This window comes from Tarenaya hassleriana, unplaced genomic scaffold, assembly GCF_000463585.1.
Source record: "Tarenaya hassleriana unplaced genomic scaffold, ASM46358v1 Cleome3, whole genome shotgun sequence".
Taxonomy (NCBI): domain Eukaryota; kingdom Viridiplantae; phylum Streptophyta; class Magnoliopsida; order Brassicales; family Cleomaceae; genus Tarenaya; species Tarenaya hassleriana.
In genome coordinates this window covers 5,434,850-5,453,165 of record NW_010966177.1, presented here as the reverse complement: position 1 = coordinate 5,453,165, position 18,316 = coordinate 5,434,850, and the positions used below count along the sequence as shown (strand labels likewise).

The 18,316-nt window shown below is 36.3% G+C and overlaps 5 protein-coding genes across 5 annotated transcripts; 2 read left to right on the top strand and 3 right to left on the bottom strand.

Moving 5' to 3' along the window:
• The first annotated feature begins 556 nt into the window (after positions 1-556).
• Positions 557-3,088, top strand: LOC104819536 (protein SYM1-like). The gene is made up of 4 exons (XM_010549653.2): positions 557-1,005; positions 1,757-1,985; positions 2,311-2,435; positions 2,643-3,088. Exons 1-4 carry the CDS (start codon positions 661-663, stop codon positions 2,730-2,732), a joined length of 789 nt encoding a protein of 262 aa, XP_010547955.1. The 5' UTR covers positions 557-660; the 3' UTR covers positions 2,733-3,088.
• A 35-nt stretch (positions 3,089-3,123) lies between these two features.
• LOC104819535 lies at positions 3,124-5,100 on the bottom strand. The gene is made up of 2 exons (XM_010549650.2): positions 4,712-5,100; positions 3,124-4,568 (listed from the first exon to the last, which is right to left on the bottom strand). Exon 2 carries the CDS (start codon positions 4,433-4,435, stop codon positions 3,416-3,418), a length of 1,020 nt encoding a protein of 339 aa, XP_010547952.1. The 5' UTR covers positions 4,436-4,568; positions 4,712-5,100; the 3' UTR covers positions 3,124-3,415.
• Positions 5,101-5,642: 542 nt separating this feature from the next.
• On the bottom strand, positions 5,643-7,529 carry LOC104819534 (histone deacetylase 6). The gene is made up of 4 exons (XM_010549649.2): positions 7,404-7,529; positions 7,174-7,334; positions 6,186-6,311; positions 5,643-6,098 (listed from the first exon to the last, which is right to left on the bottom strand). Exons 1-4 carry the CDS (start codon positions 7,452-7,454, stop codon positions 5,945-5,947), a joined length of 492 nt encoding a protein of 163 aa, XP_010547951.1. The 5' UTR covers positions 7,455-7,529; the 3' UTR covers positions 5,643-5,944.
• A 1,147-nt stretch (positions 7,530-8,676) lies between these two features.
• Positions 8,677-10,312, bottom strand: LOC109116893 (40S ribosomal protein S29). Its single transcript, XM_019203144.1, has 3 exons — positions 10,169-10,312; positions 8,986-9,085; positions 8,677-8,877 (listed from the first exon to the last, which is right to left on the bottom strand). Exons 1-3 carry the CDS (start codon positions 10,228-10,230, stop codon positions 8,869-8,871), a joined length of 171 nt encoding a protein of 56 aa, XP_019058689.1. The 5' UTR covers positions 10,231-10,312; the 3' UTR covers positions 8,677-8,868.
• A 1,014-nt stretch (positions 10,313-11,326) lies between these two features.
• On the top strand, positions 11,327-15,956 carry LOC104819533 (zinc finger protein-like 1). The gene is made up of 9 exons (XM_010549648.1): positions 11,327-11,598; positions 12,017-12,097; positions 12,649-12,766; positions 12,866-12,960; positions 13,654-13,725; positions 13,976-14,251; positions 14,357-14,471; positions 14,611-14,794; positions 15,524-15,956. Exons 1-9 carry the CDS (start codon positions 11,575-11,577, stop codon positions 15,609-15,611), a joined length of 1,053 nt encoding a protein of 350 aa, XP_010547950.1. The 5' UTR covers positions 11,327-11,574; the 3' UTR covers positions 15,612-15,956.
• Positions 15,957-18,316: the final 2,360 nt, after the last annotated feature.

The following is an 18,316-nucleotide window of genomic DNA, read 5'->3' as shown; positions in this document are numbered from 1 at the left end:
TAATTATAGATTTATATCGAAACAATATTTTTTTTATACTCATTCCCGCACCTTCGACTCAACTATATCCACCCTAGGTTCGAGATCAATTTTTGTATATGGATCATTTTGATACAGAAATTACATCTCTCGCCATCAGTAAAATCGAATACAGGACATTAACTTTGTCACCTCTTAACCACTGTACGACCAACTGTTGGGTTATATCGAAACAATATTAGATGAACATAGTATAAAACATAAAATAAAAAAATAAAAACATTCTTTTTTTTAAATAATATATTTAAAACTCAATTATCTTCGATTCAAATATTCAAATCCTATTCATCAAAAATTAAATATCCATAAAAAAAAATTCAAATCCTATATTATTCTAAATAGTTATTTTTATTGGCTCAGACAGCGAGTTAACAACAACTAGGTACTCGCGAGAAGAACATCGCATCATCAGCACAACAGGAACACCTTTGCCATTTCTCCTTCGCTTTCCTTTCTTTTCTTTTTTATTTTTTTCTATTTTTTAATTTTCAAAATATAGTATTTACGAAATAGATCTCTGTGTCGCGATTTCTTCTCCACAGGACGCCGTTTTTGTCAAAACCCTCTCAAAACCCCTCCACAGGCATCGGAATCGGAAATCGCGACGGTTAACGTCTCAAAATGCGAGGCGCCTCGCTTCGAAACGTCGCCTCCGACGCCGCTCGGTTGTTTCTTCGTCGGAACTCGCCGGTGAACTCGTTCGGACGAGTTGACTCGGTGACACGTGATTTCGGGGTTTTGCATTCGAGGGCTTATTTCCGTTCGCCTCATGTTCTGGCAAGACCTAAGCCTGTGGGAATCTCCGGTTTCTGCTCATCGTCTTCCTCGTCCTCGACGGCTTCAACGGCGTCGGTTGCGAAGGTGGGTTTCGTCGGATGGTATCTGGGTATGGTGAAATCGCGTCCGGTTCTGACCAAGAGCATCACATCTTCGCTTATTTACGTCGCCGCCGACTTGTCTTCTCAGGTAATCAAACAAAGTTCTGGTCTTTCTGTTCTAACGCTCGATGGGTTCCGAGGAAAACGATCAATGGGAAATGTAGCGTGGGAAACTTGTTTTAGTGGTTTTCATGAACTTCTATAGGCCTTTAATTTGAAAGTTACGAGCTTAAATTTATGAAATGGGTTGCTGTTGTTAAAGATGTTTCATGGTTTTAGGGCATGGAGTTCGAATTCCATCCAGAGTGTATAGAGTCTAGAGACAGGAGATGGAACTTGAAGTTAAAAGCTTTTAGCAGTTCACTTCATGTTGTTACTAGTTTCCTTTGTAGGATGTGATTATCGATTTTGGATCATAGGTATCAGTCAATCGGTTTTCTCCTCGACGATGTAAAGTTAGATACCTTATTGTAAGGTGGTTAGGCTGATTTAACCCTAAGACATTTTGAAGAATTCAGTTCTATGGTTTCAATACTTTCCTACCATCATTTAGGTTGAACTGTGGTTTCAATATGTGCCTTACATCGTGTGGAATTGAAGAAATAATAACGGACTGTGCCTTAGGAAGGAACATATGTTTCTTCTCTGGGTTTGATCCATCGTGTCTGTTGGCATGAATGGGAGAGTTAGCTGCTTGATTGTGCATCAAGGTGTTCTGTTTTGCAACTAGTTGTATCTGCTACGTATCTTTGTGATTGGCTCTTGTTATTTGGCCTTGAGTTTCGTGATGACGTGCTTTCTAATTGATATCCGGAACTTATCTTGGATCTTTCAAGCAGACAATTGCACAAACTTCATCGGAGTCTTATGATCTGGTAAGAACAGCACGGATGGCAGGATACGGGCTATTAATTTTGGGACCTACGCTTCACCACTGGTTCAACCTCATGTCCAGGCTCTTTCCCAAACGGGACCTGATCACAACATTCAAGAAAATGGCCATGGGTCAGACAATCTACGGGCCTACCATGACCGCTGTTTTCTTCTCCTTGAACGCGTGTCTACAAGGTAAGCTTTGCAGATATGTATCCGCAATATGCATTGTGCTTGGAAGGAGGTGTGTTTTCTCTTCCCTAACACAGATTTCATTTTACCTGGTTTCAATTCAAAAGCAACATTTCGGAGGAGTTGCCTCTACTTTCCTTGAACTGACAGTGTTTCGAGTTAGACCAGTTTTGCTTAGTTTCGAACTTGTCTTGCAGACATCATTTTATATGTCTACTGTTTATACATGATAATTCTTATTTGTCTTGGTCAGCGTTTTTGGATTTTATCAATTTGCGCCGTTTGATAACACGGTAAATTTTGTTTCTTCCTTCAATTGTTGGTTCAGGTGAAAGCACGGCAGAGATACTTGCCAGATTGAAAAGAGACTTGCTCCCTACTTTGCTAAATGGTGTCATGTATTGGCCTATGTGTGACTTCATAACATTCAGATTCTTCCCCGTCCATTTACAGGTATGCCACCGCCTCGATTATTAAGCCCTTATTGCTCAATCAGTTCCTCCTCTGTTTCTGAGATTCTATCTAGTTTATAAAGCTATTGGCTTGCATTCATTATCCCGAGCCATTTGGTCCAAGACAAACCCTAAACTAAACTCCATTACCTTCCCTCGATCATTATCTGGTTTGCAACACAATTTCATTGCTATGGTGTCTTTGCAGCCTCTTGTCAGCAACTCGTTTGCATATCTATGGACAGTCTATATGACTTATATGGCAAGCCGTGAGAAAGCAAGCGCGATCGCGAGCTGAAACACCGACCCGAGTATCTATGGACACTGTTTTCAGGACACTATATCTCTGTTATGTGATGTCTTTTACCAGAACAGGGGACAATATAGAGTAGAACCCCTTTTAACCCTTATTTCCTTACCAAGAAGGCCACTTTTGCTTGCATGTGGTTGAATTGAAGAATGAAGAAATGAGATCCCAAAGAGCCCAACTTGGACTGCAGTTAGCAGTAGAGGCAGAATTCTTTAGGATTCGATTTTTTCTTTTTCTTTTATATACTTTTATATAGGTTTCTGATGGTAAATGTAAAAGCTTGGACCAACTATACACTTGGGCATATATGCTTATGTTATGTCAAGCAATGGGTTTCAGTTGCTTTTTAATGTTTCTTTGTCGTGCTAACTTTAAGACAGCACTCAAAACTTGTTACATTAGAGAGAAGAAAAAGGGGAAAAAAATACACGGAAGTGAAGAAATCAGCTATAACAAATGATTAAACCTCTCTCTATCTATGCCTCAATACATCAGCTATGACCAGAACTTATGAACTCTCTTGCTTGTTTTCTTCCAAAGCATTCTTTGGAACTCTCAAGCATTCTTTGGAGCTTCTCAGCAGTTAGACTCTTCAGACCCGAATTCGCCACTCAAATCGTGTAAGATGGTTTCAAGTGTCATTCCTTGCTTGAAACCAATGTGTAGCTAAACTACTCTGAAGCATGGGAACAGATCTTCTCAAGATGCACAGGCCATTCTTCTCCAAGAACCCGAGGATTCAACTCCATTGCAGCACGGAAATCCAACACCGATATGCAGGATAACCTTCTCGGTTGCTTCACGTGCCTGTCATTCCCTATGAACTGGCTATCCATTTCTCTCAATGGTTCATTTCCGCATCGAGAATGTGCCAAATTCAAACACGGCTCAATCACCCTTCTCAAAAATGAATCCAATCCGTTATTCAGAAGATTAATGCTGTCCATAGACATTCTCAGCCCTTCCATCTCCAACTTCCTCTCCAAACGACTCCTCAGTGTTCTTGAATCAGGAAGCTCCCCTCTGTTCTGACATGTTTCGAGATTTTTACTACTGCTACACATGGATACATTGGAAACAGATTTTCTAGCTCCGGTTTTAAGATTGATAGATACACCAAGAGGAGCAGCAACGGGACTTCTGCTTTGAATGCTCGGACTTCCCGCCATTTGTTCAACCTCTTCTCCTTCCTCCACAGAGGCAACTTCCATGGGAGGTCTACTGCCCAGAGAAAGCAATTCAGCCTTTGACATTGACTCGTCATTCGTAGTAGTAGTAATACTGTGAGGCTTCCCGAGCGGGCCAAGTGGACTCGGCCGGTTCCTCGACCTGCATTTGCGAGGCAGAGGAGGAAAGGGAGAATCCCCATAAAGAGACTGACCGTGATTCTTCTGATTCTCTCTGCGGGATCTAGCATTGCCCTCGGCTCTCTTCAGACTTCTCGGCGGCGGAGTTTTGGCGACACTCGCGTTCTTGAGGATGGAACGAATTAGACGGTTGTGAAGAGGGATGTTCTCCCTACCGATCGTCTTAAGACAGAACCTGTCAAATTCAGACTTGCTGACCCTCAAGGTAAGAAATCTACCGAGCTGGTCAAAGTACTTCTCTGCTCTTTGATGCCCGATCTCCCGAAAAACGAGGGCTTTTATCTCTAAAGTATCCAACCGAGCAAAACTTTGATCTGAACCCATCTTCACAAACTTTCACCTGAACTAATTCTCCTCAACAAAATTCTGAACTCTCGAGAAGATCAGAGGCTCGACAGAATCGGTCCATTCCCAACTCGAAACTTGGAAAATCCCAATTCTCAAACTTTAAGCAAACCTGCAAATTCAGATTCAGGGATTCAACACATACATTACATTCCAGAAAACCAAAAGAGAAGAAAACAAAATTCAGATTAAACTTGAGCTCAAAAGGAAAGTTAAATGTTCAACAGATTGACAGAATCCTCTCATGTAGAGTACCTTAAAGGATGAAATCAAGACAGAACCACGAGGCAGGAACCAAGGTTTTTCCGCAACTCCGAGTAGCAGAAACAGACAAACAAAGGAAGTGAAGAAGAAATTTTGGCGGGATCAGACTTCAAGCAAAGAGCCTTATCGGGAAACAGTGCATAATCCCAAATCGAAATGAGAAACCCAAAACGAGAATCTTTGGTCGATTTAGGTGGGGGAATTTCCTCGATTTTTGCTGTTCTTGAAGCGCTTCTGAATTCTGATGATGTTTGTGCCCTAAAATGATTTTATTTTTTCCTCGTATTTTTTCTTGCTATTGATTTCGCTTGCTTTTTTTTTCTTCTCTATTTTCGTTTTTTTGTCTGAGTTCGGTTTCGCACGTGCGTGAAATAAAGGGACCAAACGGGGCAAAGACTTTTTTTTTGTTACTGCCCATTTTTTTCTCCTTATGTCCACTTGTTTCATTAAAAAAAAATATATATGTTCTAAATATCATTTTAGAAAGAAAAAAAAATTCACTTGTTACTCTTAGTCCTTTTCCAATTTATTTTTCTTACAAAAATATTTGTTGATGATTCCCACAAATATATGTAAAATTGTAAATGTTCAAGTCTATTAGGTTGTTATTTGAAAAACAATCATAAACTTAAAAAAAAAAATTACATTTTTTATATACTTTTATATAAATAACTAGTGCACGGGTTTTGACTAGCTTTTATTTTATTTTTATATTTTATAGTAAAAATAATTTATGTATTTTTTTCTCCAGTTTTTTAATTATTATTATTTTTGCCATTCTCCACAATATTTTATTAGATCAGATTCCAAAACTGGATGAGGCATACCGTATCTTCTGACATCTTCACTGTCTTGTGTTCTTATTATTTCTCTTAGGCAAAGCTTTCACATTCAAAGTTAAAAAAAAAAAAAGAGGCACTCAATAGATTGATGCGAAGTGAAATTGATCTCATTGGCTTTCAAGAAAGGCAAAAGCCATCTTTTTGTTCCTTGACATTGTAATTTGCACAAACCGGCTTCCAATTTCATGTCGGTATCGAGATAACCAAACCCGGTAAACCACATTTCTTGAATTGTTGCATGTACCAAAAATCTCTAGGTCACATAGACTAGCCTTCTACCAAGCGTAATGTCCCCCCTAAATTCTCCTTCTCGGGATGAAAAAGATTCGGAAGAGACTTCGGAATGGTTAGCTTACCGGGCGATTATCGAGATGGTTTAACTTTAAGCCGATGATGCAGAAGAGGCAGCCTGTTCGGGTAAAGGAGGAGCCTCGCCAAATTTCAGAATGTAAGCAGACGTGTAGATGGGTCGAAGCTGCAGAATCGCTTGCCCGTCCAGATATGCGTCGCAGCAGAAACACCAGACCGACAAGTCGCTGTCATTCCCAAGAATTAAATCGGTTAGGGCAAAAATTTTAAAACAATACGATACTGTATCAAAGAAATGGTGAAGAAGAGCATACCTATAGCTAAGTGCGAGGCAGTGGCCAGTCTGATGGTAATGCGAAAGCATATGCCTGTTCACGAAACGGCTGCAGAGAACTTCTTCACAGCAAAGGCATAACCAATTCTCCACGGGGTTTTGACACCTGATGACAAGTTACGACCATATAGAGATACGATCACGATATGAATATGGCTGAAAACCGAACATTTGTTTTCGTTGATTGAATGCGCTGCCAAGGATTCGACCATGAACACTATGCAAAGGTGCTACATATGAATGCAAGTGACTCTCATACTTTGCAATAATAAGTTTACAATGGAGCTTATAACGATCGCGTGTATCCAAAATATTATTACCATAAGTTACTCGTCACTATACATTACACAGACAATGAATCCCGGGGGTATCTGTTACTTGTATGTTCTTATCCGTCATTTGCTTTATCTTTCAACCCCCAATTTCTAGGGAACAGAGTGAGCTAATACCCGGTAGGGTAAGGCAGCAAGCTAGCAGTAAATTCTCTGGCCTCGCAGGCTAAGCAATAGCCCATCGTGTTAGCAGAAGAAACAGAGCTTCGGCCTTCACTTACGGATACAATCCTCTAATTTTTTATCAGATTTTACATTCATATCTATCAGGTTACCCTAAAACCCACATTCTTCTCAGCATTTTCATGATCTAAATCTTTAGATGAGTTCTGCCATCTTAAACTCTTGAGTTCAATACTAATTATAAGCTCTCCCCAAAACTTCCCGTTTGCCTTCGGTGATCAATGAACAACAGCCTCATAATTATTTTTCCATCGTTCTACTCAAAGCTTCGGAAATTCAGACACTGAGCAATATAGCTTATGTTTTTCAAATGTCCACTCCAAAATCACCATTGTTGTACGGACTGATCCACTTCAAGTCACAAACTTCGTAAAAACTCAACCCTCTAGGACCGATTATATCGCCTAGACCCAAAACCCAGAAACCCAAATGTTGCAGAGTTAGGGTTTATACCTGGCGCAAGGAGAATCGGGAGCAGGTATGTTAGACAGATCGGGAGACAGAGACTGCAAGTGGTCGCACCATGTCCGAGCCTCAATCCAACCCGACCCTGCTCCGAATACCCAATCTTCTTCTTCGTCCGCACCTCCTCCTCGTCCTCCTACATCGAGATCCTGAAAGAGATCCATAAACCTTGGTGAAATTCTAAAATCTCCGGGAGAAAAAAAAAATCAGAAGATGACCTGTTGAATCTGCTGGGAAGAGGACGAAGAGGCCGTTGCTCTGTTCGCCATTGATGGACCTTCCTCGCCGTAGAACCTAAAATTGTCGTCGACGAATGTGCAATGGTTTCAAAGATTTGCAACATGCTGCATAATTAATAAAATCTAAAAACTTTGTACATTTGTGAATAAAACTCATCTTATTTTAATATAATATTTGAGTTTTATTTATGCTCTATATATTTTCTATATAAAAGTTTATAAAAAAAATTTAGCGACCAAAATATTCCTCTTATCTACCTTAATTTCGTTCTTTCCCTTAATTTGTTAAGAAAAAGATTTTTTTTTAAAAAAAAAAACTTGCAACCTCTAACTCCAAATCCGCACCCATTTTATGGAATGGATCAAAGAGTAAAAGATCAAAAATAAGTTTTGGAAATAATAAATTAAAAATCATTGCAAATTTATAGAATTTCATCTAGAGATTTTTATCTTTTGCCTCGAAGCTAGTTTTGCTTTTATAAAGAGGTGTTATAAAAATGGAAAGAGGGTATCAAAACATATTGAATCATTTATCAATTGCTATTTTTCATCGTACAAGTCTAGATTATTATTTTTGTATCTCGACGGTATCCAAATTATTTTGAATTTGAATTTCCGGTTATAATACAAATCTTTTGGTATAATATTTTTAATTATACATAGATTTTGAATTTTTTGTTATATTTTGGTTCATTAGATTTTCGGGTATTATATGTGCAAAGATAGAATCCCGTCCAAATCTTAATGCTCCTGGTCAGTATTTGTCTACAGAATTTTATAGATCTTGTTAAACAAATCATTTTACAAAAGATTGAAGATAAATACTTTGTCATATGAAGGTACTTAGCATTTATGTTATTAAACCATCTAATTGTTTTTAATACATTTAACTTAAAAAAATCCCTGAATATTTTTGTGGGGAGAAAAAGCTAAATTTATATTATTTTTATTGAAGGAACAAGAACGCTTGTCGGATTTGCTGATGAAGAAATGAAATCAAAGATGGAAAACACAGCATAATTACCGATTGATATTATTACTTTATTGTCTTTTCGAATCAAAAATAAAATAAAATAAAAAATTATGTGTTCCATTTTGCATGTCCCATGCACACCGATCGTAATTGACAATGAATCTGAAAAGTTTGGATTTTATGTTTGGAATCTAAAACTAAATCTAAATTTGTGGGGTTCAGGGTATTCCAATTTTAAATATTTTTGTAATTTCGCAAATACCTTAAAAATACAAACGGTTCAATAACTCAGATGATGCCATCATAAAACCAATTTACCTAAAAACTGTATCGAAATGGTAACATCAACCACAATCCCAAAGGCTCAATAACTCAGATCAAGAAATCCAATCCATTGCAATAAAAACATAATAACTGAAGGGGGGCAAGTCCATTGATGTTCGTCAATCAACAAGAGTGGTATTGTGTTCTTCAACGGTACTGCAAATACGAGGGTAAATACAAAAAGAGTATAAACAAACCTCGTAAAGGGTATGAAGAAACAACATTTTGGAGACAGGTTTAGGCTGAAAATCGAACTATTGTTACCTTGATGAATCCGATTTCCTTGGCGTTGCTGCGGAAGCATTGTCTGCAGCAGTTCAGACCGTACTTCCTTATCAACCCGTGTGAGTTCCCGCACACACGGCTGACAAAATGGAATACATTCGTCAGAATACGACGGATCAATCTACTCGTAAACTTAGTTTTATAAAGCACGAGGCAACGGCGTAAAAAACGAGTTACAGATTTCTTGAGAGAAAGAACACCTTAAAAGTTCAGGGGAAAAAAACACACTTGAAAGTTCCACCATGATTTTTTTATGGAATACAACGAATCCAACAAAAAAGGCATATTTTGAGCTCTTCAGCATACGCCCTATTGCCTAGCAAAAACTCAGAGATTCACGATGGAACTCTCAGGCTTTTCTTCGAAATTGCAAGGTCGGGACACAACAGACCACACACACGGGCAACTAGAGGGCTTTTTCAAAACTAAAGTACCCATAAGCAGATTTCTCAAAATAAACATACCATCAAAATAATTCTAAGTTTCCTGAAAAGAACAACTACTTGTTGTAAGAATCCTTGGATTAACAAACCTATAAGCAGGTTTCACCACAAGAACATATAAACAGACCGTCAAGTTTCAAAACAATGTTATTTTCCTGAAAAGAATGACGACTACAAGTTAAGAGTCCTAAATTTATCACCAATACAAAGATTTCCAATACGAGAATATACAAGCAGACCATCATTAGCATAGTTCTGTTTTCTACTTTTCTTCGAAACTCATACATTACACTATGGTCATGATCAACAAATTCAGTCAAAGATCCACCGACCAAACAACATTGTTTGTCTAAAAGGACCAAACAGAAAAACTACATGGGTTAAGGTTTTCCAAACCGATCAAAGCTTACGCTCAACACAAGTCCACCATCTAAGTGCATCGAAAATTCACCAAACAACCGAAATTTACAAAATATTAACACATTAACCACTGTTTAAAGTTTGATTTTCGCCAAGTTTCCCTTAAAACAACAAGTATGACACCGAATTATCTAATGATTCTCCGACAGACAAAAAAAACTGATCAAGTTTCGAAGATAATCTTCCGCAAGTTAACAAAGAAACTGTAAGGCGAGACAGACATGGAGTTCTCCCCTAATGTCTTCCTTTTACCCAAATCGAGAGAGATAGAGAGAGAGAGAGAAAGAGAAATCCATTACCAGGTGCGAGATCCAGGACCGTACTTCTTGGGGTGAGAATTCCAGACATTGGAGTGACCCATGATCGTTAGCTGCTCCAACAGGTAAAATAAGATGACGAAGACGAGCGGCGAAGAAGCTCTGAAAACCCTAGAATTCGGTAGGAGAAAGCATAATACAAAAACGTAAAGGAATTTTATAGGGGGCGCCCTACTTTTTCATATGGGCCGGATCCTGCAGGCCCAATCCTAACCCAACTACAAATTACAGAGTTATTTTATAGAATTTTAGTTAGAATGGATTTAGTTCGGAAACATTATTTTTTATTATAAAAATTGAACAAAATTATAATAAAAATGTCAATCCATTCGGATCGGTTTTAGTGTAGTATTGGCTCATACGATTTTATTACATGGATACTAAATAAGAAGCTAAATATGATATTCATATACATTTTTTGTAATTCGAATTTTGTTTCTATACTGGTGAGATTCAAAAACCATTTATTCAATATTGCAAAAATGATATCAAATTAAAATTGAACAGTATTGCATTCGATTCAATTCGGTTTAATTTTGATTTGGACCAGATGAAAACTAAATTTGAAAATTACAAATTTTATATTATTAAACTTTTATATATATAGATTTCGGAAGTTCGGTTTCAGTCTAATTGTTAGGGATACCGAAAAATCGGGTTTGGATTCATGTATTTGCATGCGAGATGGATATTACCGGAGGATATTTGTGTGAATAATAAATTGTTTTTTTAAAAAAAATTGAATTTAAGGAAATTATATATAAAAACTAGGGTTTTGAGTGAAATTTTTTCAAAATTCGAATTCAATTCGAGTAATTTTAAAATTTTGGGTACTTGATCCGAACCAACTTTTAATATGTGAAAAAAATTGAAATTTTATATCTGAATACAAGATTTAGATATCCAAAGCGAATACTAAATTGGATAAAATTCGAGATATTTGGATTCTAACCTGAAAGTCTCAGATTCACACGGTCTAACGTATCACACGTTACGTACAGCGAGGAAATAAAATTATCAAGGTAACGAACGTGGGCCCTAAATGGGCCTAATGAACGTGGGCCCATTTTGAGCCCAACTTATCAGGTAAGGAGAAATTTCTAATTGCGAAAAAAAAATAATTTAAGATTGGAACAAGAAAAAAAAAATGAAAAACGGATCTCCGAAACGCGAACAAGGTCGTGGAACCCAAAGCAAATGAGGGATCGAAGAAGATCGATTTCTCCACAAATCACATCTCTTCTTCCTCTTCATCACCAGTTTCTTCTTCATCCTTAAACCGTTCGCTATCCGAAGCTGGTTTCGATTTTGGATGCGATTTCCTCCGTCACACTGAATCCAGAGCTCTCAGTGATCCATCCTGACGTTGTCGCTTGCCTCCCTATGCAATGGTGGTCTGTAAATGCAGAAAGGTCTGTGTCTATACGTATGTGTCTATGTATGTCTCTGCTTAACCTGTCGATGCCTATGGGATGATATTGTTTGTGGATCGCTGGGAGGGGATCGTGTTCGTTGTCATCCAGTGCGAATTATTTCGCGCTTGATGTCAGTGGATCTGTTTTTCGAGCTCAAGTTTGAAAATGATTTTGGGTTGTTTTAGTTATGCATGTGTTCTGCTTGCGATTCTTTCTCTGATTTGATCACGTTCAAGCGGATTACTGACCGTAATTCGCCTTATTATGCGCTCGAATTGTAGCTTTTTCCTTTTTATTTTCATTTCTGGAGCATTATATAGGAATCATGAGCTTATCTAGTTGTTCTGAGAATTTTTTTCCGTTAGTCATTGAACTTATGAAGTTAATTCTAATGTTTTCCTTTGGCTTTCTTCAGGCTACCAAGTTGTATTGCTTTGTCCACAAGGTCCCTGTTTGCGGGGAATGCATTTGCTTCCCAGAGCATCAACTTTGTGTGGTATGTTTCCCAAATTGTATGATCTTTCTTCCTGAAATTGATATTTTCTAGGAATCTTTGCCCTGGTTGTTTGAAGTGCGGTGAAACTTTAGAAATGAGCCAAATTGTAGATAAGAACTTTAACTGCCGAAATGATAGTCTTTCCCGGGAAATGGGAACACCTACATCTTAGCTCAGGAACCTCCTGCCTGATATTGGTAAGTTTTGAAATTGTAAGAATAAGTTGCATCCATATATAGAAATGTTTACGCGGTAACATTATTTTAGACGAATCAAATCCTACCCATACTGGAAGCACACACTTCATGTGATTCTATCATTAGACACACATTTATTACTGTTTGTTTCTAGTTGATTGGTGGGAAAAGTCGTCAGATGGAGATACTGGGTGAAAGATCGATGCCTCTGGCACATTTATCTTGCTTGTGATAACGGATCACCATCTTCTTAGCTCTGTCTCATCCCCTTTATTTTCATAGACAGGGGCAGATAGAGACAGGAATATAACATTTAAAGTTGTTGCTGTCTCATTCTCATGTTATGATGTTTAGGTTCGAACTTATTCTGAATGGGTAATAGATGGAGAGTATGACCAGCCAAAGTGTTGTCAGTGCCAAGCAGCATTGATGGATGGGACAGGTCATCAAGTCACTCGGTTGGGTTGCTTGCGTATGTAATCTGATTACTACCATTGGTTCGTACAGTTTTTTAGTTCAAAATATGCAGTTAAATTACTGAAGCCATCTTTATCCCATTTCTTTGTATCAGATCTTATACATTCGAGTTGCTTGGTTTCACTCATCAAGAGTTTTCCTCCACACACCGCACCTGCGGGTTATGTGTGCCCATCGTGTAGCACTCCAGTAAGCTTTATTAATTAGTATTTATTTATTAAGTGAAGATCCTGTAGTATACAGTATACTTTGTCTTTTGTTGCATTATGATCCTTTTGAGTAGATAATCTGTGAAAGCCTTTCTTAGTTGTCTCATATTCTTGCATGAGATTTAGAAAGTTCTTTGACATTAGAGTGATTGGAGATTTGCTCTATAGGTATAGCAGACGCTGGCATTGCTCTGTGTTTCTTGCTTTTGATTTTCCTGTCAAGAGTTTCATCTGGCTTACATTTGGGAAACCGCCCTTTTTGCCCATTGAAACCCGCATGTGCTTCTTTTTCTTTCTTTTTTTTTTAATCAGGAATTTGTAGGAGTCGTGTTTCTTGGTTGAATGGTAACGCTTAGATTGAATCTTGTCTCTTTGCTTGTTAAGCCGTATGAGTAATCTTGCAGACCTCTATTTTGAACATCTCTTTGCTACTTTCTATATGTTGGGTCACAACACTGCTGTTTGGTGCAATGATCATATGGTCGCATAATTTTAGTTATTCAGAAAATATTTTTTCCATATAGATTGAATAGCTAACAAACATATGATTGTATGTTCTTTGCTTTCCAGGTTGTACGTTTTTTTTAGTTTGTACCCTCTTGCTGAATATCCTGTTTTCCTCATAAAAAATGTCTGATGCATGTTTTAGTTCTAATTTGGAGTTTAAATGCAGATATGGCCTCCCAAGATGGTAAAAGATACAGGATCTCGCCTTCATGCAATGTTGAAGGAAGTAATTTTGCAGGTTAGATTTATCCTTAGCTCCATTCTTGTTTTCAGATATATCTAATCTGTTCTGAAATTGGTAAGGAGGTATTATGTGAACAATGCAAAGACTCGTTTCATTCTACGCATCTCTCACTGATAACATTCGAACTTATATATCAAAATCATATTGCCATATTCTCTACAATGATGGCAAAACAAGTAAAAGGTTGCTGAGCATGGAATTAAAAAAGTTGAGTTGTTTAAATATCGTGTTCTCTGAATGGCAGACTGGTGTTGAGAAGAATTTGTTCGGAAATCACCCAGCTTCTTTATTGACGGAATCCCGCAGTCCACCACCTGCATTTGCTTCAGATCCACTAGTTAATATATCTTCTACCAGCGAATATAATGCATCCTCGTCTTCCCATCTACAAGATGGAAACAACCTTGTTGATGGATATTTAGCCGGAGACGGAGGATACTCCAAACCCACAGTTTCAGAGATAGTTGAGATAGATGTTCCTGCCTCTGCTGGGAGTTACATGAAAAGTTCAAGCCCTGGAGTAAGAATTTCTTCTAGTAGGCTTCTTTTTATTATGAAAATTTAATTTCAATTCCTATGGCTGTCACAATTGGAGTTATTTAAGTCAATATATATATATATATAGGCTGTTGCTGCTGCTGCTGCTCGGAAAGGTATATCCGCTGCTGACAGGCAGAACTCCGAGATGTCATATTATGCAGACGATGAAGATGGAAACGGTAAAAAGTACTCGAGAAGAGGTTAGAAGAAACTCTGTTCTCTGTTTTCCTCTCAGGTTTCGGATAATCGAGATAGACATATGATCCAGTGCCTTTTTTTTTTTTGGTTATAAAATCGAAGTCAGACAAAGGGGATATCTTTTTTTTGTTTTCATACAAGGTCCTCTTCGTCACAAGTTTCTCCGGGCTTTGCTGCCTTTCTGGTCAAGTGCATTACCAACTCTACCGGTGACTGCACCTCCTCGGAAGGATGCATCAAAGACAGATGTTCCTGAAGGTCGTTTACGGAACCAGAGACCGTCAAGGATGGATCCGAGGAAAATACTTCTCTTCATAGCAATCATGTAAGTTTTTTCACTTCTCCCTCATTCATATTCATTTGTTTTTTTGTACTGGGAAGTACTGGTGGCCAATTCCATTAATAATCAATACGGACCGAATAACATATAACCGAATCCAATGTACAAGCCGAATGAGTACGATTTTTTTCTAAAGCCTAAACCGAATACAAAAATAATCTAAAAGACCGAAATTTGCTTTGAAAAATATGTACTTTTATCTATAAAAAACCGATCGTACCCGAGTAGAAACCAAAATGAGCTGAATTCAATACAAAAATTGAATGGTTATAGTTTTTCTAAAACTGAAATAATCGAACCCAAATATTGAACCGAAACTAGAAACCAGTATTTTTTTTGCCCATAGGTTCTTCCATCGGTTACGTGCTCTATAACCGAAGTTGAGACAACTGCCATAGTCGGTCTATAACCGAAGTTGAGACAACTGCTATTGTCGGTCCAATACTAAATAAACCGGTATTTTCTCTAGATGGACAAAGATTCTCTTTGAAATTAGTTTTGTACCGTCCTACATATTTGTAGTTGAACTCCTTTTGTATTTTTTGTCGGCTCAGTTTAATTCAATAGCTTAAAGAAACTGGATTCCTTAGTGGTCCGGTTATAAATTCTGCGAGAATATTAGGATGTCCATAGTCACGGCATTCTTGATGGTGGATTTTGTGCATATAACGAATATATTTTTTGAGTAAGTACCACTTTACTCGTAACACGCAGGGCATGCATGGCAACAATGGGGATATTGTATTACAGACTCGCTCAACGGGCAATCGGACGAGATATAACCGACGAGGAGCAACCGTGAGGTAATAATATCGTTTTCGGGTGATCGGACCGGACCAGACTGGGCTTGGCTCTGCGTAATCGTTATATAAATTTAGGTTTTTGATCTGATGGGGCTCTACATAACATTGTCCCTGTTGTTGTTTGTTCCTTTCTGGATGTGGACCCTTGAGAATCTTTGGGCATACGGTCGTCGTTTAGTGTTTTCGATCGGGTGAAGATTGTTTGGATATATCCCTTTTTCACAGGTGGGATTTTTTTAGCCTAACGACGGTCCATTTTTCTTTGGTCTCAAAAATGTGTTTGAATTTTGGATTTTTCGCGACCCGTTAGGAATTATGCAATTACTTAGTATCGATTATTGGTCTCTTCTATTTTTTTTTTTTTAAGTGTGGGATCGTGGGAATCTTTGGCCCGTCTCTCGAAGTTTTATACGTCGTCGTTTTGTGTTCTTGATCGGCCTTTTTTATTTTGGTCTTTGGTCTTAAAGATATTTGTTAATATTCGTTTAGTTTAGTTTACGAGTTGAGATAGAGTTCAGTGTTTCTAACTCATTTTAAAAATATATTGTGTTTAGTCGAATTCAAAATTAATAAATTCGTGACCATTTGATTTGAGGCCATCCCTACACATGTCTTGGGATATTATATTAAATCAGGAAAATATATATTCTTCGATTAAGTATTCTTTAATTTCTAAAATAAAGTCGGACGAAATCTAATTGTTAATGGTGATGAGAATGTTGAAATCTTGAAATAAGTATTTTTAATCTTTTTTTACATTTAATAGCGAATAGAAAAATATATATTCCAACTTTTGTAATCTCATCAGCGTATCAAGAATTTTTATATATATATATATATATATATATATATATATATATATATGTATGTATATATTGTAAGCAAGAAAACACGACTCCTGAATATATTACGTGATTCTACGTTTTCTTTACTATTTTTGGACTTTTCTTGTCTGAGGTTGGAAAGCCAAAAAAAATATTTATTTCATTTTCTGTTTCGGGCAACAAAAACTAACCTATAAACAGCTCATGCATGGGAATAAAATATTAAAATATGCAACGTATCCTATTAAGGTAAGTCAAATGCAGAGAATCTGGGGCGAATATTCCATTATATAAAAAATACATACATATGCATTATCTTGTTCAACGACAATAACTCCAATATATATATAAAATGAAAAATAATGAACCATTAAAATATGGAACATAGAAAAAATTTCAAATAAATTTATAAATTTATTCGAATCTTACAAATTAATATATGAATTTTTTTATTTCAAAAATATTCTAATTTGTAATTTTCTCTCAATTTTCTCTCAAATTCCTAAACGATTTCTACTGAATAATATTTTTCCATTAATAATAATAATATTGACGGAGTTGGTCTGATTTTTCATGCGAGACAGTTTTTGTTTTGGACACATCAAATAAAATAACAATAAAAATCTATAATAAAGTAAAAATTAGAAATAAGAAATAATAAAAATTTATAAATGTATGTGTGTATATATATAAATAAAAAATGTGCATGTGTATATGTGTGTATGCATATATATGTATTTGTGTATAAATATTTATAAGTATGAGGGTGTATATATATTGAGATGTATATGTGTGTGTATATATTCTTTTTTTTTTCCAAATTATAAAATATTTCTTCAATTAAAATACATAAAAATTGTTACTATCCAGACTCATTCCGTTTAACTCTTCTTGGATAATATATAAATCTATACATTTGATGTATCACACATAAATGTCTAAATCAGTTCGAATTGTATTTTCACTTGTATATAGTTCTTTTAATTATTTAAGGGCAATTTGATATAGCTCTTGGGATATTGTTTTCCTCTCACATTTTTTTTTTGGATAACAGAAGACCCCTAACTACTACCTTTCGGGCGTGCTGACTGGATAAACCTTCGGTTCGAAAATAGCCTTTGTATATGAATCATATAAACCCAGAAATTACCTCCCTCCCCATCCGCCAGGAATCGAACACTCAATCTCAAGTTGGAATTACCTCATACCTCAAGTTTGACGACTCGTCCATGATCTATTGGGTTTTTCCTCCCATATTTGATTGTTCAGAGATCTTATATTTATGAATTTTTTATGGCAATAATCTCTACTAATAAGTAATCACTTGTAAAATCTTGAAAAAAAATCCGACCTATATTTTTTTATTAGATAAATTGTAATATTAAGTTTCATATAAAAATATAAAAAAATTCAGATTGAGGGCACGTCTTAAAGTAGCGAATGATCATAACTCATGGGTTATATTACGTATATACAAAAAAAAAAAATTGGAGAAAGCATAACCATTTTTTGGGAATATCTCCTCCTTCAGAAAAAAACATTATTTTAAGAATATTCGCAAGAAATTATAAACATTGTTGAAGAATTATAACCTTTTTAAATATTTTATAAAAAATTATAAAAAAATTTAAAGATTGTGAAAACATAATCCTATATACTACGTACTAGTAAATTCAATTTAATGTTTTTTTTTAATTTTATATATTTTGAAATCTCATTATCAAAATGGGAATGTTTGATTTGAGGAAATTAATATAAAACTCGCAAAATTTCTCTCTCTTTCTCTCTCTATATATATACATATAAAAGTATAAGCCGATAGAAATTCATATATCGAAGACAATCCATATCATATATATATATATATATATATATATATA

Coding starts and splice junctions, on each gene's coding strand:
- LOC104819536 (XM_010549653.2), top strand. CDS start 661: ATGCGAGGCGCCTCGCTTCGAAACGTCGCCTCCGACGCCGCTCGGTTG. Junction 1,006..1,756: donor CCGCCGACTTGTCTTCTCAG/GTAATCAAACAA, acceptor TCTTTCAAGCAG/ACAATTGCACAAACTTCATC. Junction 2,436..2,642: donor TCTTCCCCGTCCATTTACAG/GTATGCCACCGC, acceptor GTGTCTTTGCAG/CCTCTTGTCAGCAACTCGTT.
- LOC104819535 (XM_010549650.2), bottom strand. CDS start 4,435: ATGGGTTCAGATCAAAGTTTTGCTCGGTTGGATACTTTAGAGATAAAA.
- LOC104819534 (XM_010549649.2), bottom strand. CDS start 7,454: ATGGCGAACAGAGCAACGGCCTCTTCGTCCTCTTCCCAGCAGATTCAA. Junction 7,335..7,403: donor CTTCCCAGCAGATTCAACAG/GTCATCTTCTGA, acceptor GATCTCTTTCAG/GATCTCGATGTAGGAGGACG. Junction 6,099..6,185: donor TGCCTCGCACTTAGCTATAG/GTATGCTCTTCT, acceptor TGGGAATGACAG/CGACTTGTCGGTCTGGTGTT.
- LOC109116893 (XM_019203144.1), bottom strand. CDS start 10,230: ATGGGTCACTCCAATGTCTGGAATTCTCACCCCAAGAAGTACGGTCCT. Junction 9,086..10,168: donor GGTCCTGGATCTCGCACCTG/GTAATGGATTTC, acceptor CCATTTTGTCAG/CCGTGTGTGCGGGAACTCAC.
- LOC104819533 (XM_010549648.1), top strand. CDS start 11,575: ATGGTGGTCTGTAAATGCAGAAAG. Junction 14,472..14,610: donor TAAAAAGTACTCGAGAAGAG/GTTAGAAGAAAC, acceptor TTTTCATACAAG/GTCCTCTTCGTCACAAGTTT. Junction 14,795..15,523: donor CTTCTCTTCATAGCAATCAT/GTAAGTTTTTTC, acceptor CGTAACACGCAG/GGCATGCATGGCAACAATGG.